The sequence below is a fragment of the Eulemur rufifrons genome, chromosome 9 (genome assembly GCF_041146395.1).
Source record: "Eulemur rufifrons isolate Redbay chromosome 9, OSU_ERuf_1, whole genome shotgun sequence".
NCBI classification, from domain to species: Eukaryota; Metazoa; Chordata; class Mammalia; order Primates; family Lemuridae; genus Eulemur; species Eulemur rufifrons.
The window spans coordinates 8,079,288-8,104,006 of NC_090991.1; the positions used below are offsets into that span (position 1 = coordinate 8,079,288).

The 24,719-nt window shown below is 42.0% G+C and overlaps 1 protein-coding gene across 2 annotated transcripts in view; it reads left to right on the forward strand.

Annotated features, from left to right (window-relative positions):
• Window positions 1–7,079, forward strand: part of MYOCD (myocardin) — a 43,634-nt gene extending 36,555 nt beyond the window's left edge. The window contains exons 8-11 of one of the 2 annotated variants that reach the window (XM_069483268.1): window positions 393–536; window positions 1,533–1,661; window positions 4,437–4,494; window positions 6,508–7,079. In XM_069483268.1, coding sequence (XP_069339369.1) covers window positions 393–536; window positions 1,533–1,661; window positions 4,437–4,494; window positions 6,508–7,079 — 903 coding nt within the window. The remainder of the gene's footprint in view (window positions 1–392; window positions 537–1,532; window positions 1,662–4,436; window positions 4,495–6,507) is intronic. The other variant, XM_069483269.1, reaches the window with a different exon arrangement.
• Window positions 7,080–24,719: the final 17,640 nt, after the last annotated feature.

Consider the following 24,719-nt stretch of genomic DNA (forward strand, 5'->3'; position numbering starts at 1 on the left):
GGTCTTGGTGGGAAGTGTAGCATTAAAAAGTAGAGAAGCAGGAAAGGACACTCCATGTGCACAAAGATGGGGAGAATGTACGGGCCATGTTGTGGGAGGTGTGTGGTGGAAAGAGTAGAATTTAAGCTGTAGAGAGCCTTGAACACTTCTCCAGGTTAGAAGTACAGACCCTATGCTGTAGATCTGTGTGGGAGCCACTGGAAGTCTTTGAGCAGTAGGTGATATGTACAAAGCCAAGAGTTTTAAGCAAGTTCATTTGGTAATGGAATTTAGGAAGGCTTGCAAAGATAAGACACCAGGGGACATAGGGCAGGGCTTAGAATTGTCAGCAAAGGCCCCACTCAAGTAAGCCACTGCTGGCCATTTAATTTGTCCCTTCTTCCTTTCTACAGAACTCTGGGGCACACGATGGCCATCCTCCAAGCTTTGCTTCCCATTCTTCCAGCCTCCGCCCACCTTTCTCTGGAGCCCAGGCAGACAGCAGTCATGGTGCCGGGGGCAACCCTTGTCCAAAAAGCCCAGGAGTACAGCAAAAGGTAGGCACCTGGAAAAAGGTTTAAACTTGGGATTAACTTTGCCTCTTCTCTCTTCTGTGGCCCCTGTCCTCCAAATTGAATGATGAGGTTCCCTTTAAAGGCAGAATTAAATTTGATTTTAGAGAGAAACAAGTCCACTCAAAATGCGTGGAAATGGATGTACACACATGAGTTAGGGCGTACCCCAGGGAGTCATTGCCTGGGTTCATCCCAGAAATCATGATGACTAAAATGGCCATGGTATTTCTATGGCAGTTTCTATGAAGTTGCATCTTGGAATCGGGGTATATGGGAAAGTCATGTTGGAGAAGGAGGGAGGTACACAGATCCATAGCCAGGACTGGAGAGGTCCAGGAAGTTGGGGTCACAGTGCACTGTCTCTGTGGAAAGAGGGAGAGATGGCACTCGTCAGCCAGTGGAAGGAATCAGGCTGTCCGGGATCCTGGCCATGGGGAGTTGCAAGGAGCAATGAAGAGGTGGCAGGAAGCAGACAAACAAAGATGGTCCTGACATATAAGCACCACATGCCCCGGGTCAGGAGGGACAGAGACCCTGAAGTGGGCCAGGCTCTCCACAGGAGAACACACTCACAATAAACAAAGCTGGTTCATGAAGGGACCCCAGCAGCACCTCCAGCTCTCTGCAGATATAACCAGTTTGGAATGAAATGACCTGGGGTGTAGAATCCTCTGGAAATTCCTGGGTTGGTGCCCTTCTTTGAATTGGACTCCTTTACCTATTTTCTTCTAACAGAAGAGGGTGCACCTTATGGGGGAAGATAGATTTGCAAGGTTCCCATTCTAAGATGCCACCAGCAATAGACTCACAGTGACAAGCACTCTTGTTAAAATATGAAAGTTATTTTCTAAGCCCCAGATTTTTTATTTTTTGGTCTTAGATCAATTTTTTAAAAATTTAGCCCATAGTTTCTAGAACAGAAGCAGTACCATTCCTGACCATGAGTTGAATGCTTTTCTCTGTATTCTACGCATGCAGATGGCTGGTTTACACTCTTCTGACAAGACAGGGCCAAAGTTTTCAATTCCATCCCCAACTTTTCCTAAGTCAAGTTCAACAGTTTCAGAGATAACCCAGCCTCCCTCCTATGAAGATGCCGTAAAGCAGGTAACTGCGTGATTTGTTCTTTACAGAAGAATAGACTAAATGGACACTGTGTCATATTATTAAACTGCGTGCAGTTTGTAAATTCTGATATTAAGTGTGTTGGAAGTCTCCCCACCAGAATGAGCAAAGGACCTAGATACTAATTTCAGACAAGTGTTTCAGGTGTACAGAAGCTGTGGAAGGCAGAGAGAGGGGAGGTTTACCTGCCAGCCTTGGTGGCCAGCTCTGCCCCCTGCCAGCTGCCATTGCCACTAAGATTGGGCAAATACTCCACTTCCTTTATCAAACAGGGACGAGATTTAGTGGTAAGGATTCTGGATAATCTAGTACCTACCACATTGTTTGGGCACGTGATAGGTACTCAAAGATATGAGAGCAATTGTCAGGGCAATACTTGCTAAGGCTCTTTCTAGCTGGAAAATTCAATTATCCTGGCAAAATATTGGTGGTTGTTGAAGCTGGGTAATGAATGCAGGGAGGTTCATTGTATCGTCTACTTTCGTTTGCATTTGGAAATTTTCAAAATAAAAAAGTAAGAAAAAGAAAAACAATTAATGATCTTATATTTCAAATGATCTGAGCTTGGGCAAGGTATCAGAGCGCCCTTCCTGTGTGCTCAACCCAGAAAGAACATCTACATCAGTTACTGCCGACTAGTATCCCATGGATCAAAGTCAGTCTGCAATTGAGTGTCATTTGACTTAAAGAGTGTTTTAAATACCAGGAGATGTTATGCAAAGTGAGCTTTCTCGTTTCTGCAAAACTAGAGAATCTGGCAACCCGGGAGCCACATTCCCACCAGACAATTGCCTAATTCAAAGTGTCCCCTGCCACTTGGAGCCACAGCTTTGCCCTGCTTTCCACCTCTCTTTCTTATTCTATATTTGGCTCATTTGTGTCCCCTGCCAGACCCCAGAGGTATCTCATACCTTCTGGACTGGCAAACGATGCATTCTTTGATCAGTGCCCTCGTCCGTATTGATGATTGGTGCCTGTGTTATTGGGTCTGGGCTCACAGAGTTGTGAGACGGATATCTGCCTTGTCTTCCCCATTCCCTTCCCCTGGTATCTGTAAACATCAGCTGATCCATCACAGTTTCCAAAGAAAAGAAAAAGGCCAGGCAGAGTGGACTTCCAGAAATAAGACTCTACTTAACTCAGATGAGCCAGAGGAGGGGGGTCTACCCTACCAGTGTCTACAGGATCCTCAAGCTATTGCAATGAGGAACCAACAAAATACAAGCCCTGTTCTTGGGCCAAACCCACAGCATCCAAACAAGAAATAGATTCGAGTCACTTCAAAATGAGAAAAAGGTATTTTCTGTGTATTAAGGTGCCCTGCTCCTGGGATGGAAACCTCCCAAACAACGGAGTTTACTCTGTAGTACTTGGAGCTGGGAAGCATTCTGCCTTCTTTTCCCCTTCTCTTGTTGTAGTAGACTGTGTCATTCAGTAGTTTACCTGCCTAAACCTAATACTGAGATTTAACAAAACATCGTTCAAAAACCTTTAGCCAGTACGCCCATGTTCATAGCAGCGTTATTCACTATAGCCAGAAAATGGAAACAACGCAAGTCCACTGACAGATCAATGGATAAACAAAACGTGGTCTATCCGTACAGTCTTAGAAAGGAAGAAAATCCTGTCACATGCTACATGCTACAACATAGATGAACCTTGAGGATATTATACTAAGTGAAATAAGCCATCACAACAGGACAAATACTTTATAATTTCACTTATGTGAGTGACCTGGAATAATCAAATTCATAGAGACAGAAAGAAGAATGGGGATTGCCAGGGGCTGGGGGTGGCAAAACAGGGGTGAGAAGTTATTGTTTATTGGGTGCAGAGTTTTAATTTTGCAAAATGAAAATAGTTCTGGAGACTGATGGTGGTGATGGTTGCACGACAATGTGATTGTACTTGATGCCACTTAACTACACACTTAAAAATGGTTAAGATAGGCCAGGTGTGGTGGCTCACGCCTATAATCCTAACACTTTGGGAGGCGGAGGCGAGAGGACTGCTTGAGGCCAGAAGTTCAAAACCATCCTGAGCAAAAGTGAGACCCCATCTCTACAAAAAATAGAAAAATTATCTGGGCATTGTGGCACACACCTGTAGTCCCAGCTACTTGGGAGGCTGAGGCAGAAGGATCCCTTGAGCCCAGGAGTTTGAGGTCGCTGTGAGCTATGATGATGCCACTGCATGCTGGCCAGAGTGAGACCCTGGTTTTTTTGTTTGTTTGTTTTTGTTGTTGAGACAGAGTCTCACTTTGTTGCCCAGGCTAGAGTGAGTGCCGTGGCATCAGCTTAGCTCACAGCAACCTCAGACTCCTCGGCTTAAGCGATCCTACTGCCTCAGCCTCCCGAGTAGCTGGGACTACAGGCATGTGCCACTATGCCCAGCTAATTTTTTCTATATAGATTTTTAGTTGTCCATATAATGTCTTTCTATTTTTCGTAGAGACAGGGTCTCGCTCTTGCTCAGGCTGGTCTCGAACTCCTGACCTCGAGCGATCCACCTGCCTCGGCCTCCCAGAGTGCTAGGATTACAGGCGTGAGCCACCGTGCCCGGCGAGACCCTGTCTTTAAAAAAAAAAAAAAATGGTTAAGATAGTAAATTTTAAGTCACGTGTATTTAACCACAATTAAAAAAAAAATAAACCTGAACCAAATCTAGTTCAAAAACCTGCAGCACTGCTTCTAATGATTTCCTATAGAAGTGACCGCCTTCTACCTTCTCTGTTCTCGTTTGGTTAATTTATAATAGCAAATGACTCGGAGTCAGCAGATGGATGAACTCCTAGATGTCCTCATTGAAAGTGGAGGTAAGACTGCCTTGTGTCCTGTCCATCGGGACACTCTGTCTCTGTGAATATTCTAGGAAATGAGCTCTTAGGGCCAAGGTCAGGTGCATACTGTGAGTCAGATGTACCAAGTAGTCCACAGGTAGAATTATTTCCTCCGAGCTTCCTGTGCACTTTCAGAGCAGATAAAAGAAGGCATAGTGGGTGATTCCTCACTGCCTTTGTCCTAGGAACATTTCTTACCAATCATTTTAACAGTTTTCATTTTTCAGCCCAATCCCTGTTTCCCTAAATATTTTCTCTTGCTACACCATATCTTTCTACTGTTATCTCAATGTCCCTGTCTTCTTGATTATAAGAATAAGAACAAAGCAATAATGAAAGCTTTGTGCTACCTACTCAAAATTAAATTCAATTAGTAATCTTCTGCGGGATAGTCCATTCAGGCTTAAATGTCATTCAAGCTAGCAATAAAAAATAATCAGCACGTTCTTTTTGCCTCCTTTTAATTCATTCGTTTATTTATTTAAAGAAACATTATGGAGTGTGTACCTAGAATTTGAAAACACATAAATGAGTAAGATGACTTAAGAAGGATATATAGGTAAAAAGAAAAGAGCTCAGGGCTGAACCCTTAAGCAACAACATTTAAAGTTTCAGAGAAAGAGGCAGCAGAGGACTCTGAGGGGGGTGGCAGGCACTGTGCTAGGCCAAATGCTGCACCTGACAAAGGCCCCACCTTTCTGGAGTTCACAGTCTGGTAAGGGAGGTGGACGACAAGCACATGAACAGACATTTCCTCCATCACCACAGGACAGGGATGGGTACAGGTGCATGTATGTGTATAAGTTTTGTGATGGAGAGATGAGAGCGCTCATGTCAGATACCCTTATTGTATCTTTTTAATGATGTATGTGGCAAGATCAGCAAAGAGTGAGGGTGCAGGAGGGGAGGATGGGAGATTTAAGAAAAGAAGGACACTTATGAATTAATCATGAGTAAATTTTCTGGAGAAACGTGGTAGGATTGTTGGGCAGCCTTAAATGCCAGTTGAAGACTTGACATCTTGAATCTAAAGTGAAACCAGTTGGCTTCATTGCGTAACTTTCCCCTTGAAATGTTCTGCTGATCCAAGGCAGGCTTGGGAAGGCAGATGGTGAGGTTCATGCAGGTGTGGGCTGGGGTTTTGCTAGGGGTGTGTGGTGAAAGGAAAGACGAGGGTATCTGTCAGAGTGTGACTGTCACGGTGGCTCAGAGATTGTAGGCTGGACAAGGAAAGAAGAGAAGCCCACAAGGGCCTGGGGGACAGTGAGGAAATAGTAGAGGCAGTGGATTGGCCTGACTCCAAGTGGCTGAGGAGTGATTGTCATGAGTGTATTTAACAAGTGACCCGGAGGGAGGGGACGGGACAAACAGAGAGTGGCAGATTTTGCTTGAAGTTGAGCTTTCCGAGGGATGCGGGTGTGCGTGACAGCCTGGGAGGGCATGCACCACTGGAGTTGAGGGGGAAGTGGAGACACTGGGAGGCCAGCGTGAACACCGGGTGATTTCGAGGATGCTGAAGTCACAGAGAACGGGCAGAGCTGAAGTGGGGCCAAGACAATGACCTGGGGAGTAGAGTGTGCGGTGGATAAGGGCTGACCAGGAGGCTGGGGATGAGGACCCAAAACCCAGACCCGTTGCGGAGCCAGGAGAAGTTGGGGGAGGAACAATCTGAACGTGGCGGTGGGCAGGTGCTGATCACTTACCGTCACCAAGGGATTCTGGAGGACGCAGCATCCTCGGGGAGCAGCCTGGGGTCAGAGGAGAGAGTGTGATCATCACAGACCAGAATTCCCAGAACAAAAGGGTTTTGGGAGAGATGAGAGGGAAGAATTGGGGATGTATCATACACAGCAGTTTAGGGATGAGACTGGGCCATGAGCAATATCCAGGGAAGTGTCTTAAGTGCACCTCGCTCATTCCAAAGACCCACACCGTGTGGCATGCGCAGTTTGAAGTGATTTAACAGTTCACACTGTGTTTCACTGACAGAAATGCCAGCTGATGCCAGAGAGGATCATTCGTGTCTGCAAAAAGCCCCAAAGATACCCGGGCCTTCCCGGAGCCCGACCGCCGTCCTCCCCAAGCCCTCTGCTTCCTTCGAACAAGCGTCCTCGGGAGGCCAGATGCCCTTTGACCACTATGCCACCGACAGCGATGAGCACCTGGAAGTCTTATTAAATTCCCAGAGCCCCTTGGGAAAGGTGAGTGATGTCGCCCTCCTGAAAATTGGGGGTGATGAACCTCCTTTCGACGGGATCATGGATGGGTTCTCCGGGAAGGCTGCAGAAGACCTCTTCAATGCTCACGAGATGTTGCCAGGCCCCCTGTCCCCGATGCAGACGCAGTTCTCACCCTCTTCTGTGGACAGCAGTGGGCTGCAGCTGAGCTTCACTGAGTCTCCTTGGGAAACCATGGAGTGGCTGGACCTCACGCCACCGAGTTCCACGCCGGGCTTTAGCTCCCTCGCCACCAGCGGCCCCAGCATCTTTAACATTGATTTCCTGGATGTCACGGATCTCAATCTGAATTCCCCCATGGACCTTCACTTGCAGCAGTGGTAGAACACCCGACGCACAGCACTGAGGAAGACCAGGAGGAATTCCCTGGGGAAATGCACCCAACCATAAATGCTTATGCTGTCCAAAAGAAGAAGAAGGAGTGAATTAAAGAGAAGCAACAGGGGCTTCTGTGATAATCAACAAGAACAAACAGGAGTCAATTTTTAAAATACATATCATGTAACATTTACCAGCATTCAGTACCTGTTAATGATTTCAGCGATGCAATCGAAAATTTGCTTTCCCAGATTAAGGCTGCCAAAAAAAATTCTTTCACTGCCTTTTCAAATACCAGTATTTTTTCTAGCCCATCATTCTTCTCAGGCATTGTTGGGGCATAAGCTTTTCTCATGAGTTTACTAGACATCCTGTGGGAAGAAAATGCAAAGTCTTTTGGGCGTACAGGGAAGCCAGCCCCTCAAAGCTTATGGAAGACACACCATGGTGGAGGCTGCAGCCGGGTCTCCATTGCTTGTCTTTTAAGAGACGCCAGACCCAGCGGCAATTAAGGAACTCCTGAGACAGAATCAAGGGACAGAACGAACCCATTCCCAGGGAAGCAAAGTCAACTCAGTTGCCCTCCACCACAAAACTGCCCCACTGGAGCAGGTCTGATCCTGTAGCCAGGACTCTTTGTGGTCACTGATGACAACTAACCTGCCTTGAGTCCAGAGAACTCCACCCAGAACTTTCTTCTTTTTAAGCCAGTGGCCCAATCATTCCCACCATCTCTGTGCTGACAAGCATATGTCATAGGTGAGGACCCTGAAGCAAGAAAAGCTCCTGTCCCTGAAGGAGATGCCTCAGGTTCTCCAGCATAGCCCCCTTTTGTTCCAAAGACTAGACATGACCACAGAGGCAGACGGAAAGATATCTGCAGGCACAGGAAACCACATCAGGGATCACTCAGATAGGACTAGAGAACAGTATCGTTTCACGTACCCTGGGAAACATACCATGGGGTACTGTAACAGTATTATCACTCATGGAAGTCCAACTTCTTTTTTTGTTCTCATATTATCAGTTTTTCTTCCACTTCACTTTTCTTTCAAGATATCGATCCATTCTTGCTCCTCTCTTGACAATCTTTCTTTTTTCTGCCCCAGCATTAGGAGAGGAAGACCTCTCAGTTCTCACAAGCTGCCATACTCCTGATAAAGCCATTTTCTCGAAATGTTAACAGTCCAGGTTCTTCTGGAGAACTCATTCTCCACGTGCACAGTTTGCTGCAAAAGGAAGTCGTAAGAATTTCATTAGGAAGAAACTGGTGACTAGGTCCATCAGTCACAAATATCATTCTATTCTCATTTGATTGACAAGGAACCACTGGTTTGTGTTGCTCCGGGGAAATTGGAAATCATTATATTGTAAAGATAAATATGGAGGATATTTACAGAAGAGAGAGCATTTCAGAGTTTCTGAAAGAAAACACAATTGCACATTGAAAGTGATGGAAGGAAAAAGACAATGGTCCAATGTGCATTCCTTATTACCTCTCGTGCTTTGGCTGGGAGTTGGGAAAAATTCAAATTGCAGGACAGTTTCTGTGAGGCTCACTGTGGCTCCAATTCACCATTTTATAGTGTTGCATGCTGTAGAAAGGAGCTATTGCTATTATTTTGTTTTTTTATTTAAATCACTAAGGCACTGTTTTCTTCTTTTGTAAAAAAAAAATGTTGTTCACTGTGCACTTATAGAGAAAATAATCAAAAATGTTTTGATTTTAGAAGTTGTCTTTTTGATAAACCAAAGATTTAGAAGTCATTCCATTGTTAACTTGTAAAAATGTGTGAACACAGAGTGTTTTTGGTGACTGCTACTCTGAAAGCTGCCAAATCATATTCGGCGGGGTTGGGGGGAATACACATACACACACGTGTGTAGATATATACATTTGTGTATATTAAATATGTGTGTGTAGACATACATACATGTGTGTGCACGTGTATCTTGAAAAGCAGTGTTACAGAGTTCAATACCAAAAGCCTTTAACCCTTAATCTGCTGTGAATGATACCTGGCCTTTCTCACTACGAGTTCCTGATTAATCAACCAGACTACACGTTGCCTCTCTGTGTATGACTAATGGCTCCAACTGATGACTCACAGCCACTTGCTTACCACGAACAAGCTCATCTTGGCAACGACTATGGATGTGAAAAGACAGAACAGCTTCACCATTAGTAGCTGGAAATGGTAACACAATCTCTTGTAGAGGAGCATAAAAGGAACATGAAAACCATTTTACATTCCTTGATCACATTGTGCTTCAAAAGATCCACATGGTAAATGTTTTATTTTGCTTTTATGTCAGTCATTAGATCCAGAAATCGAGATGGGAAAATTACCAGTCTATTCTTTGAGGATGAAGCTATGGGGAAGAAAATCTTATTAACACATTCCACACATTTGTTCATTCCTCAGATGTGGACATTTTATTGGGGCCTTGACAAAGCTTGCTGGTCAGTACACTTTTCAGGTATCATGTTTTGTGATTTGTGTGTTATGTTTCCCCCCTTACTTCCTTTGGAAAACAAACTCACATGGTTTCCCTGCTCTGAGACCCTGGTCAGAATGCTAATTATTTTTTCCTTTGGGTGTTTCTATCTGAGGGACTAGACCTAGTTTGGAGGCCTTTGTACTTTGCCAGACTGTGCCTTTTCACTGGGATCTTTTTAGGGTATTTCCCAGGACTGACATCCACACCTCGCAGTAGACAAAAGATGACATGGCTGCTGTTTGCTGCTGCAAACCAGCACAGTTCAAAGAGCAGATTCCTGGACAACTGGTCTCATCTTCCTCCTGCAGTCTCCACAAACCATATTCACCCTGTCTCTACTTAGCTCAGATGTGAGATTTGGGGGTGGGGGGGGACTGGAGATAATTGGGAGAAAATTGATGAAGTTGGCTGCTCCCAGTGGATCAGATAATCCATGTTAATTCATCTGTCTCCTATTGGGGATTCTTACTTTAAATTCATTTAAACTCTTTGTTATGTCCTCTTTTGTGGTGACAAATCAGGCATGACTAAAAAAATGTACAGTGACTTACGAAGATGTCCACATTCAAGTTTCTGAATGCTCTCAGGGCCTGAAGATAACCACAGGCAGTACTCTTAAGACTCTTGGAGTCCCCATGGTGATGAGGAATTGCAGACATTTGCAGTGATTCCTGATGTTGCCACAGTCCGGTAGATTTATACTTACCCAAGGGAGTCAGAAAATGTATTTGTGCAAGCGCTTTCAGTAACCAGCACCCATCAGTGGCAGCCCTACTTCTAACAATCAATACTAGGACAACACACATTCTATTATGGGGGTAGTGGGGGTGGAGGGGGGGAGAGAGAGAGAGAGAGAGAGGACGAGAGGAAGGGGTGGGGGGGAGAACAAAAAGAGCCCAACTTCCTGATCTATGAACCTCTCAGTTCAGCTAAGATGTCACATTATGAAAAATGAATGACAGATTTTTAAATGAGAAGACATTCCTAACAATACAATGGTTGCACCAGTAAATAAAAAAACTGAGACAGCCTCCACCTGAATAGTCAAGGGTCTGTGGCCTGTCAGCCTTTCACCTTCAAAAACATTTATTTCCAATCTGAAAAAAAAAAAAAAAGAATCAATAAAACCTATCCCAAACATTCAAGACAGTTTTTTTTTTTCAAATATGATTTATTTTAAATTCAATCAGCTCTTCTAGAAACAGATTCTGGTCTGGCTGAAAACTCCCACATCAAACTCACTCATCCAGTGGATAATTATTTGATGACTACCATGGGCAAAGCACACAAACCTTCAGCTCTCTGATACTGAATTGATTCAGCCCAGATTGTTCAGATTTTGAATGACTGGGCGCTTGTAGTTTCTATAAGCAAGAACACTGAGAATCTCCCAGTCCTCACATTGGAAACCATTTCGTTATAATAAAAAGGGGTCTTCATTTTTTTCAGAAGAGAGAGTGAAGGGCCCTTTTTAGCTAAAGCTCTCTCCTGCACCAAGATTCCTGTCTCTTTGCCGTCAAACGGCAGTAGTCAATCCCTTGAAGATCTTTTAACATCGCCCACCATTTAAAATATCTGTGACAGTTTGAAGATTTGTTTTGGTTGCCAGATACAGAAGCCCCTTGAAAACAAGGGGAGGGTAGAGGAAACATTGTTTTTGGTCCTACCCCTATCAATTATCAAACAAGCTCTCTAGACAAAAGGGACACTTACTGGGGGGAAACGGGGTATCCATGGTGAGACCCCATCCCTTAAGAGAAAAGCTCCAAAGAGCAGGAAGGCAATCTGGCCTCGCCTCCAGGCCCTGGCTGCACTCCTCACAGCAGGAAGCCCACAGTTGCCGGTACTCAGTTTGCTATCAGATATGAGAAAACCTGGAGTGAAAAGAATCTAGGGTCTTGGTTTTCCCATAAATCTAATATGGGTGGTACAGTAGGGTGGTACAGACATTTTATCAGGCAGATGATAATAACAGACACACAGAGTCCATATCCTGGAACAAGATGGTCCTATAGTGCCGAGAGCTGACCAGTTGTGTCAAGGAGCTGGGTGTGATTCTAGAGTCCACGGTTTCAGAGAAACCCTGGCTAGATTGAGACTGTCCATGGGGAAATGATTTCAAGACAGGAAGGATCTGGGAAGAATTTCATTATCATCTGCCAGGGACATTGTAATAGGACTCATTGGATCCAATAACATGTAAGTTCCCTTCTGATGAGAGAATTTGGTGATTTTCCCTATGGATTAAGACAAACAACCCCCTGAGTGTCTCCGGTGCTTATTTTAACCATCTCCTCCCACCATGGACACTGGTAGCATGCGTTTATTTTTAGAAATGGCTTAACAGCTCCTGAGTGTTTGTGGGGAAAGGGAGTATGCAGATTGGGATCCTGGAAGCTATTTAATGTTTTCCAAGGGAACAGAATCCACACTGCCCCCAGAGTGCCTTTCCAATGGGCCTGCATGAGGACAGGGAGGGCAATGTATTGCCGGGTGCTTAAAGTCCCCTCTCAGGGAAGCACAAAGAGGCACTCTCCAGAGAACCAAAGAGCAAGCGCGTGTTCTCTGCAGGCCCCTGTGTAGTGGTGTTTTCATGTTGGTCTCCTTTGCTCAGCTCTGCATAACCAGAAAGAAATGTGGGTGACTGGCAAGGCAAGAAGCAATGGCTAAAATACCAAAGTTGGCATGTGTTCTTTTTTTTTAAAAAAAAAAAAAAAAAAGCGTATATTTTTAAATAAAATGTTTATTTTAAAAAGAAACCTTTTTCCTTGGCTGTCTGATGTACCCAGGCCCTGTGCTATGTGTCATTTATGTGTATTATATCCTTTTATTCTCACAAGGGCCCCATGCAGTAGTGCCATTATTATCCCTGTTTTTGCAAATGGAGAGACTCAGGCTCAGAGAACCTACATAAAGTGCCTGAGGTCACACAACTGAAAAAGTGGCAGAGCCAAGAGTCAGACTGTGATTTGCCCCCTCCACAGCCCCCCAGCTTAAGCCCTGCACATCTTATTTGCATTTGCACTTAGTACCAGTCATACTAATGTAATGAGAACATTTGCAAAACTGATTCTCAGGCTACTTATATGCCCATTAAAATACACACACACGCACACACACACACACACACACACACACCCCTTAGTCAACCCAATGTTTTCATCAGTTTAGCAACTGAGCACATTGAATAATAACGTAGAATACATTGGGTATCATGATGGCCCATAAGATATGTATAAACTCAGACTGTTTAAGACCTAGTTTCATCAGCTTTTCTCTCCTAATTTTATTTCTGCTTGTCATTATCTCATTCGTGAATATATAAACCATATAGAGGACCTAAAAGAGCCCTGGAATGGGCATCCCAAGCCCTGGTGTAGCCGAGAACTGATTTTTCTCCACGCCATGGCTCTATCTTACCCCAATCAGCCTTACTTCCTAGTGGGCTTTCTTCACATAGAAGCAACAAGGTCAAAGGTTGCCAGCAGCCCCACCTGTGGCAATTCCAGCCACAAGAGAGTCTCTCATTCCTAGGAGTCCTAGCAGAAATCTCACAGCTGGCTCTTGGTGGTCAGGGCAGGTCCTGACCATCCCTGAAGCCATCTCTGTGGCTGTGAGAAGGAGGAACAAATTCATTCCCAGGGCCTGGATCCCCCACTCAGCCCTGAGCTCTGGAGTGGGGTCATTTGCTTCTCAGGGACTGATAATGGAGAAGGTGAGGTTTTCTAAGGGAAAATTGGGGTGCTCTTACAAAATGAGGGGATGGATGCAGAAATAGTAGATTTCTACTACATGATCCCTGCTTTCAAGAAGTTTGCCATCTAGAGAGGAGACAAACAAGTGCACAGAGAATGATACACAGTCTGAAAAGTGCGTGCTATGTGCCACCAGAAGGGCACTTAAAGTCTCGGGAGTGGAGGTGGGGGAAGGATGGTCAGGAAGACTCTTCAGAGAACAAGACTGCTAAGCCAAGATATTGACACAAAAGTTAGGCAGGCAAACAACCAAGGAAAAGAGCATTCCAGGCCAGGGAGACAGTGTGTACAAAGGCCTGATGATAAAAGAGAATTTACAATGTTCAGGGAATGTGAGTTCAAGATAGCTAGAGAGTGGAGAGAAAGAGGAGGGATGTTGAGGGTGGAAATGTAGGAAGGAAAAGAGAAAAAGTTGGGAGCTATGTTAACTTATTATTGTTGTCATAAGAAAGTACCACACACTGTGAGGCTTAAGCAACAGAAATCTATTACCTCCTAGTTCTGAAGGCTAGAAGTTTGAAATCAAGGCATTGGCAGGGTTGGCTCCTTCTGAGGGCTGTGAGCTGCCCCCGGCCTCTCTTCTTGGCTTGCAGATGCCACCTTTGCACCCACATGGTGTTCTCCTGCATCTTGCATCATCTTTCCCTCTGCATGTGTCTGCCTCTGTGTTCAAATTTCCCCTTTTTATAAGGACTCCAGTTATCTTGGATTAGGGCCCACCCTAATGACCTCGGTTAACTTGATTACCTTTGTAAAGACCCTGTCTCTAAGTAATATCACACTCGGAGGTGCTGAAGGTTAGGACTTCAATGTGTATATTTTGGGAGAACACAATTCAACCCGTAAGAGCAGGCAAGCCTGGGCCAGATTACAAAGTCAAATACTCATAAGATGTATTGAAAAGTATGGACTGATCTTTAAAACAGTGGTTATCACTGAAGGGTTTTAAGCAAGGAAGTGCTGTTAACAGTCTATGGTGTGGATTGGAGAGTCAAGGACAAGGCAAGGGCAGCCCAGTACATTTTTGTAAATTCATTTGATAAATCACCGGTGTCCTCCTTGTTCTACAGACATGAGAATTTAAAGAGAAATGATGAGTAACCCAACGTACTGGATTTAGTATGCAAAGCATAATGGAGCTGGGGCGGCAAGAGTGAAGGTAGAGCCTGTGGCAATAACCCTGCCCGGGGCAGAGGGCGGTCTCTACTAAGAAAGTGGTGGTGGGAACAGAGAGATGAAGGTAGAGGTGGAACATGTTAATAGAATGGAAAGGCCAGGACTTGATCATTGGGTGGGGATGGTGAAGGAGAGAGAGGCTTTGGATTTGGGGAGGGAGAGTTGGATGCTGGTATATGTTAGTGCCACTCACAATAAAAGACTCAGGATGAGGAAGAGTTACTTGACAGGAAAAGTAATAAATTTGGTTTTTGAGCGTCTAGTGTCTGTGGGACACTCAAGCCAAAAGTCTTCACTAGAGAGGTCTGGAGCTCAGAGTGCCTTTGCGTGGAGATACAGATATGGAAGGAGTCAGCACATTGGCATCAACTGAGACTGTAGGAAGAGCTATGACCTACACAACATGTGGAGTGAGAAGAAAGGAGGATCCTGAGGAATGCCAGCATTTAACTGGCACAGGAGAATGAGAGGGAGTGGTTAGAAAACCAGGAGAGGGTGGCATTTCCATCACCAAGGCTGGAGAAAATTTCAGGAAAGATGGGGTCTTTTATCCTGTCTAATGCTACTGTGTTCCACTAAGATGAGGACTGAAAAGTGTTCATTTGATTGACTAACAAGGAGGTGGCCGGTAGCCAAGCTGAGAGAGAGCAATGTGTTTGCAGTGGTGAGGCCAGGCAGGTGTAGAGTGAGGAATTAAAAGGAGGTCAGAAAGTGGAGACAGTGAATCCAGGTGTGTCTTTCTTTTTTTTTTTTTTTTTTTTTTTAATTCTTATTTCAGCATATTGTGGGGGTACAAAAGTTTAGGTTATGTGTATTGCCCTTGCCTCCCCACCTCCTTGAGTCAGAGCTTCAGATATGTCTAGGTGTGTCTTTCAAAACGTATGGCAGGCCGGGCGCGGTGGCTCACGCCTGTAATCCTAGCACTCTGGGAGGCCGAGGCGGGTGGATCGCTCAAGGTCAGGAGTTCGAGACCAGCCTGAGCAAGAGCGAGACCCCGTCTCTACTAAAAATAGAAAGAAATTATATGGACAACTAAAAATATATATATAGAAAAATTAGCCGGGCATGGTGGCGCATGCCTGTAGTCCCAGCTACTCGGGAGGCTGAGGCAGGAGGATCACTTGAGCCCAGGAGTTTGAGGTTGCTGTGAGCTAGGCTGACGCCACGGCACTCACTCTAGCCTGGGCAACAAAGTGAGACTCTGTCTCAAAACAACAAAAAAAAAAAAACGTATGGCAATGTAGGAAGAAGACACACAAGGCCATAGTGGAGAGTTGAACATTAAAAGATTAGTTTTAAAGAGGAGCTAACTATTAAATATGAGTAGATTCAAAAGCTAATAAGAATTAGGTAGCATAAAAAAGAGAGGAGGTGGCAGAGAATGAGATCTAGGTTGGTTTGCTTTTGGGAAGAAGAGAACTGGCCGCTGTGGCAGGAGAGAAAAAGGAGGGTGGGTGGAGAAGCAGGTGCGGTGGGAGGACACGGAGGGAGCTCTCAGATGGCGGCTTCCATGTCATGCTTGAAGCAAGATGGAGAGATGATGGTCATCTGGTGGGGGGAAGTTTTAATAAAAACGGAGAAAGGCAGGATTAGGAGCCATGGAGAAAAGGAGAGACAATCTATGAGAAGATGTCGATGGATGCCTGGAAGAGTTGGAAAACTTGGCTGGAGATCACACCCTCCACACAATGGTGGGACTTTCCATCACCAGCATTAGAAGCAGAGAAGCAGAGAGGGGCATTGAGTCAAGTTGAGGTTGCTGCAGGAATGGGTACAAAGGCAAGAAAACAGAACTGGGTAACTCAGGATATGACTGAAGAGGGAGTAAATTGGTGAACCGTGGGATAAACACTGTGTTATTGTATATATAAGTGAAGATTGGTCTCAGAAAGTGGTGAAATCAAGAAACTAGGAGTGGACCAAGTATTGATGCAATAATACTAATAATGTAATTTTATTGTCATCATCATGATAATAACGTGAATGAGGACCCATGTTAGAGTTTAGTAGAGATAAATAACAGTTTCCCAGGAACAGAAGTCTCGTGCTCCACATGCCTAGATTAACAGGAAGTCCACTTTATCACCCCAAAACCCACATCACTCCCAAATATCAAGGAACGCCTTTGTGTCCACTGATGGAAAGAGAGACCCACTGCTCCTGTCTTTTATAGTGGAACTGGAACAGAAATGTGTATTCTTTGATACTAGAGAATGGTACAACAATCAACTTAGAGGGGTTGTTTGAGATGGGCCGAGGTGACTTTTAGCCTCTAGGCTAGAGAATTGGTATCACAGTTGCTAAGAGGGGAGTCCAGGGACTTTCCACAAATTACTGCCACCAGCCTGACAGGCTTTTTAGAAGATTTGGTCTTACTCCCTGGGTGTCATGCTCAGGCAAGGAAATCCCCCTTAAGGTGAGCCTGGACTCCCCCAGGGGAGAGCACCATTGTTCTTTGAGTGACAGGACTCTCTAGAACAGAGTGTTAAATCCTGTGCTCTTGCTATTCTCCCAAGCCCAGAACAGAGAAAGTGAAGCCTCTCAGAAAGAATTAACCACTTCCTGGACTGATTGTGTTTTTGAGGGAGTCCTCATCCAGGTGTGCAGTCAACAGATGAGAGAGAGATCAAGAACTTGGGGATGAGAGAGCCCTCAGTTTGAATCCTATCACTACCACTTACACAATTTAAGACAAATTTTAAAAATTGTTCTAAGCCTCAATTTCCTTTCTGGAGAAATGGGGTGAATAAAAGTACCTATCTCTCAAAGGTGTGGTACAAATTAAATGGGACAATATTTTCAAAGGACTTTGTCCACTTCCCAGCACATAGTAAATACTCAATAATGTTAGCTCTTATTATTTGTGTTTGCAATAAAAGGTGATAAGGACCATATTAGAAGAAATATGAGGTGATATTAGAATATATAGTTGGGATAATAACATATTTGGGGAAGTGGGGTAGGGAAGGGTTCCCAGACATTTAGTTTGGCACATCAAAGATAAGGAGGCACTAGTATTCCCACCAAAGGAATTCACACATGTGAAGAACTACAGGCAAAAGAGATAAGGTGCATTGCAAAAAGCTGGAAGGATTTCAGAGCAGTTGGAACAGAAGATGGTGGCACAGCCAGGGCTGGGGGAAGGGAAGACTGGGAAGAGCTACTGCAACACCCAGATAGAAGACCAGAGTGGTGACCACTCAAGTGGAAGAAGATGGGCAGGTTCAGCAGTATTCAGTAGGTAGTACGAGAAACAAAAGGACTTAGAAATTGGTAGAATAGAAGAGATGCAGTAAGAAGAGGAGAGAGAAAGGGAGGATTCAAGGATAATTCTCATCTACATTTACCTCTACTCCCCTGCCTCTACCACAGCGCCTGCCCAACAGTATATGCCCACTAAAGATTTGCTCTTTATTTGTCATATTATCTTAAAATTATCTTTCTGACCTCTGCCTCTGTGTGTTGTTACATGAGATTTTGATGATCAACCAACAGATGAATTCCCTCCCTCCTCTACTTCCTAGGTCTTTTCACCTCTTGCCCCAGGCACCCACCCTATCTCCACCACCAAATTCTTTGAGGGAAGGAAAGGTGCCTAAGGTTGACATGCAAGCAAGGCATGGACAGCCCTAATGGAAAAGGCTCTGTGAGATCCAGGAAGACAGACAGACAGACCTGAGCCAGCCTCTGAGGTCTATTCAATCACCACAGGGGGATTTCTGGCCACCCAAGAGAGTGCATCTGCTGGAGTGTCTTGGGCAGGTGTAAATGGGTTGCCTATGACCTGGAGTGGCATGGAAGCTGTAGAATTATCTCCTAGCACTTGTGAGAAGCATGAACTGAAGTCAGGTGGAAGAAAGAGAGACTCACAAAAACGTCTTGTGGTCTGCCATGAAGGTGTACTCAACAGTGACCTACGTAAACTAACATCCAGAAATTGGATGGATACAGACTTCTGAGCAGATGATGGCAAAGAAGTATGATAACGCAGACGAGAAGCTCAACTGCTTCTCCACCACCCTCCAAAGTACTACGTGTGGCACACCCCTTGCCCCCAAGAAAACTGAGTACTAACCTAGGAAAAAGGCGATAACTCTCAAATGTCTAAAATTAAGTTTCTACTCCATAGAATAGGTCCGAAAATCCAAAGTCCAGTTATAGCAAATACACCTGCGTTTGCAGGTTGAGATCTGAACCTACTACCCTTTCTCATTCCTAATGTTGTGAATTTATGTTTTCTCTCTTGGGTTTGTCATATATTTCTTTTATTTTTTTATCATAACAGTACTTTTATATTTATTAATAAATTTTATTTTTCTTATCCATATTTTTCTACTACCTTTCTTAATTTACTCCTATATATTTCTTGATATAGATTTGGTATTTTTCTGCTTTTTGAGCTTCTTGAGATAAAATTTTAATTCATTTATTTTTTCCTGATAATATTGAAAATATTTTATATGAATTTTCTTCTGAGTACAATTTTGATATAAAAATATGGGTTTTTATACAATGCTCACATAGTAATATATTTCTTGATTTCCTCTTTGATCTAAGAGATAACTTAAAAGACTGCTTTATATAATAATATCCAAGTATTTAAGTTTTTATTTGATAATTTACATATAAACACTAATTTTTTAATATAATATGCATACAGAAAAGTGCATAAATCACCAGTGTAGAGCTAGATGAATTTTTACAAAATGAGTATATTCAATGTAACCACTGCTTAAATAAAAAAAATAGGACAATTTCTATTACCAGAACTGTAGACACTGTACCCTACTGTACCCTTTACCATACCCCCAAGGTAAGCTCTATCCTGATTTTTACTATCATTGATTTGTTCTGCTTGTTTTAAAACTTTATGTAAATAGAATCATATAGTGTGTACTTTTCTGAATATGACTTTTCTTGCTCAGCCTTGTTTTTGAGATTCATCCATATTTTCATCCATTGTTAGATGAAACAGTAATAATTCATTTTCCTTGCTGTATAGTATTCCATTATGTGACTATACTATCATTTATTTATCCACTCTATCATTGATGAACATTTCAATTGTTTTAAATTTTTGACTATTGCAAATACTGCCAATACATATATTGTAGCACATGCCTTTTATTGCAAATATGTATACATTTCTGTTGAACATGTGAAATTGCTGGGTCATGAAGTAGACATACTGCTTAGTCTTAGCAGATGCTGCAAAACAGTTCTCCAAAGTGCTTTTCAATATTATGAGAAAAAAATTAATGAATTAAGCTTTTATCTCAAAAAGCAGAAAAGTGCTTGTACTGATTTCCTTCCCACCAAAATTTATGAGAGTTCCACTTGCTCTACATCCTCACCAACGCTGGTTTAGCCAGTCTCTTTCAATTGCAGCCATTCTGTGGGTATGTGGTGGTGTTTCATTATAATATCAATTGGCATTCAATATTGGATGATTAACAAGGTTGAGTAATTTTCATATGTTCTTTGGCCATTTGGACAGACACTGTGGTAAAGTGCCTATTCAAGTCTCTTGTCCATTTTCCCTTTGGGTTTTTTTTTTTTTTTCCTTTTTCCTATTAATCTGCAGGATTCTTTACATTTCTGGGGTTGAGTTATTTCATACTTGTATGTATTGCAAATAACTTCTCCCACTCTGAGGATTGCTTTTTCATTTTCTTAATGGCATCCTTTGATGAATGAAAGTTCTTAATTGTTAACTAGTCTAATTTATCAATTTTCCTTTGAGATTAGAGTTTTTGGTGTCATGTTTAAGAAATCATTATTTACCATAAGGTCATGAAGAAATTTTTCTCTATTGTTTTTTATTTTTATTTCTTTTGGAAAAAACAATTTTTGAAATAATATTTTCTTTTCAGAAAGGCTGAGTAGTTGATAAACCTTTCCAGTTACATGTCGAAAAATGACCTTTTTTTGTCCTTGTTTGTGAGTATTAGGCCATATGTAGATTGTTCGAGTTACACTTGATTTGCAACCTATTTCCGTGGGAGTTTTGTAAATGTTGCTCCAAACATCATTGGCATTGAGGCCACGGACACAAAGCACAAGGCACATCAGCTTTTCTTTCCAGAGACAACTTCTTTTTTCTGTCTAGTACTTACGTGTATATTTGTATCTATCTTTGAAATTCAGAAGTTTAACCAAGATACATCTAGGGTTTTTTTTTTTCTATTGCTGTAATATTTTATAGCACTTGGTGAATTATTTTAATTTTGACTTGGGCCTTTCTTCAGCTCTGCAAAATGTTTTTATAGTATTTTTATGGTTATTTCTTCTTCATCATCTGATCTGGAAATTCTATTACACATTTGAATGTTTTGAAAAAAAATTCCATGTCTCTTTTCCTTTTCCTCATCACTTTATTGCATTGCCTACTTTCCCCCTCTGAATTTTGGGAGCATTCTTGCAGCCCATCTTCTAGAGCACTAATTCCATTTTGAGCAGCGCCAAATCTGCTGTTTCCTGACTCTATTGAGTTTAATCAGTGTGGAAGTCACGTGTTTCTTATCCAAGAACTCTTTCTGGTTTAATGTGGCTCTTTCTCATGGCAACCAGACCCTGTTATATTAAAGCAACGTTCTCTCAGTTCTCACCAAGAATACAAATTAGAGTGAAAAAAAAATGCTTCCCTTACTTCCAGCATACCTTTTTCACTGGAAGCTATTTTCTCTGAATTCTCAGATTAGTCTCCCTGTTTTATGGAGGTAACAGCCTGTATTGGAAGCACAGACATGTGAACTAGGAAAACCTGGGTTTGAGTCCCAGTTCTGAGGCTTGAATGGCACTTCACCCTCTGAGCTTTGGTTTATTTCATGGGTATAATAAACCCCTCATCCTGGAGTTCTTCTAAAGAGTAGATAAGATAATATAGGCTAAAACACTCAGAATAGTACTTGGCCATGTGGTTTATTCCTATCTGCTTTGTTATCGTCACTGGGACATTGAACTATGGAGTCTTTTTTTCTGTTTGTTCAGGCTCACACAGAGAGTTCTGGTTAGTCCAGATTTGGTGGCTGAAATGGCCAGAAAGGTGGTGTGTTAGAAACAGTGCAGATCTCAGTCTAATTTCCCCCAAGGGTTACCACACATAGTAAATTCTGCCCAGCCAGGACTCCCTTCACTCAGAAATCACCTGTGCCATTTGATGGCGAATGGGAACTTTCTCTAATTTCCATGAATGACGTGGAATTATTCTATTATTTTTGATAAGTTATTTCAAACTGATATTGGAGGGAAAAAATGAGTCTAAAAACTAGTGGATTTGGTTAACATTTTGGTACTAAAAGTTTAATGTAAAATTTACTATAAATAAAAGAAGTTAACACGTAAATGTTTTAAGTAAAAAATATAGTTGAATATTTCTATCCTTTGGGGGTAAGGGAGGCTTTCTAAGCATTAAAACCAAAGGCAATAAAACTTAAAGGAAAAGATTGATGAATTTGATCACATTAAAAATGTAAAATTCCTGGAAAATAAAAATCAGCATTAGAGATGCTGAAAGGGAAAGGCTAGAGAAAACATTTGCCATTAGATACAATAGCATTAGTATAATTAATATAACTAAAGAAATTTTAAAAATCAATAAGAAAATATGGAACCCACAACTGAAAAATGGGCTGAAGACACGAAGAATTAATAAACCAAAGAAGAGATACTAATGGCCATGAAATGTGGGAAAATGTTTAATGTGGTAAAAAAAAAACGTAAATTAAAAGAGCACAGTACTGCTATTTCTCATCTATTCATCTGGCAAGATCATTGAAAGTAATAATACTCAGGGTGTGGGGAAAATGGCATATTCACACACTGGAGATGAGCCTGCAAACCCGTTCCATTTTTTACCTACAGGATAATTTGGCAATACATATAGGAAGCCTGAAAGGATGACACACTTCCATGCAGAAATTCTAATTCTTTAATTTTGATCTTAAGTAAATAAGCATATGTACAAAGTTTTAACCATTAAATGTTGATCAGAGAGAGATTTAGAACAACAGAAGATAAGAAAGAACATATTGCCCTAACAACAGTCTGATCCTATTTTTGAAATACATTTATAAATTCACAGTGTTGTCTTGGTTAGTCAGAATATGGGTGGTTTTTATTTTTTTAAACATATCTAAAATTTCCAAATTTTTATTCAATACCACTAAAATGTATGCATGTTTCTATATAAACACATATACTGTTGGATTTTATTTACTAATATTTATTAATAATTTTTATATCTATTCTTGTAAGTGATATTGGTTTGCTGTTTTCATGTTTGTGCTATCTTTATCAGGCTTGATAACAGGGTTAAGCCAATTTCATAAAATGAATTGGTATGCTTTCATTTTATTTCTGTGCTCTGGAACACTTTAAATAGCAGAAGAATTATCTGTTCCTTGAAGCTTTGAAAGAGCTCCCCATAAAACCATCTGGGCCTGACTACTTTTGGGAGTGTTGCTCCTTGACAATTTTTCCAATTTCTTCAGTGCTCCTGGTCTAGTCATGCTTCCCACCTATTTTTGAAACACCTGTATATTTTCCAAACAAATAAAGAACTTCCTTTAACATAAGTAAACATAAAATTACGAAGGTATTCTCTTATAATGTTTAACATTTTTGCATCTGTAATTAAATCTTATTTTTCACTCCTTAAATTGTTTCAGTGTTTCTTCTTTTTTCTTTTCTTTATATCTATTCATTTCTTCTATCTTTTAAAAATAACTTGAAATTAATTTATCAATTACTTTTTTTAATTTATTCTGAGGTTTTCATTGGGCCTGCTGTGCAAGTGTCCATCCAGAGCCCAAGATGCAAGACAATCAGCTACCTGGGGAAAGTTCTTATGGTGGTGGCAGATGCTCCAGAGGGCAAGAGGAAAACGTACAAAGCCTCTTAATGCATAGCTTGGAAGTGGCACACGTCACTTCCACCCACATGCCATTGGCCAAACCAATCTCACAGTCAAGCCCAAAGTTATTAGGTGGGGAAATACACTCTGCCCATGATGAGGATACGGCAAAACTATAGATCAAGGGAGGGCTGAAAAATTGCAGTTGAAAATGCAATCTACCATGCCTGAAGATGGGAACATCTATCATCCTGCTTAAAAGATACCTTGGATTAATGTATATGCTTTAATGGTGCAAGTTTGATACTTGTAGGTATAAAGGTGATTGGAATTTGAAAAGGATACGTAATATCCTCCAGTTATATTGTAGCACTCAATGTTGTTTTGACACATTAACTACTGCAAGGCTCAGGCATGTCTATACCAACAGCAATTTATTGAGCAAGTAGATGGGCCAATTCGTTGATTCCCCAAAATTTATGGCTTAGAGATCTTGTACTATAAACCCCCACATAGTAGTAAGGAAAGAGTAGCCTGCAGAAGTCAAGTAAAATGACTGGCCATAATTATATTAAATGGTAAGCTCACAACCTCCTATTCTGTTTCCTTTCTTCTGCTAGATCCTACGAAGCCATGGATGATATAATGACATTTTGGTCAACAATGAACCGCATATGTGACAGTGGGCTCATAAGGTTATGTTAATAATGCCATATTTTTACTGTATCTTTTCTATGTTTAAATATGTTTAAACACAAATGCTTACTTACCATTGTATTGCAATTGCTGCCAGTGTTCAGTATGGTGCCATGCTGTACAAGATGTGGCCTAGGCGCGTAATAGGCCTTACCATCTAGGTTTGTGCAAGTACGCTCTGTGATGTTAGAACGATGGTGAAATTGCCTAATGATGCATTTTTCAGAATGTATCCCTCTCGTTAAGTGACAAGTGACTGCAGTCTGAATTCTGTTCTATAGACCAGTGCTGTCCAATAGAACTTTCTGTGCTGATGGAAATGTTCTATTTTACACTAATACTGCAACCGCTAACCACATGTCGTTAGTGGGCACTTGAAATGAGAGACTGAATTTTTTGTTTTTTATAACCTAATTTAAAATTAAATTTAAATAACCACATGTAGCTAGTGACTCTCATGTTGGGCAGGGCAACTCTAGTGATGCTCACACTCAGAATGAAGAGGCCAAAACCATTCTAATTTGGGGGCTTCTAAATGGAATATCAGATTTCTAAGGAAACATATCTCAGATAAATAGTACTGTGACATTGCTGAACCAAGTATAAAAGGCTTATTTTGTTGGCCAAAGCAAGTTACAAGGCCAAAATGAAGGTCAACAGGAA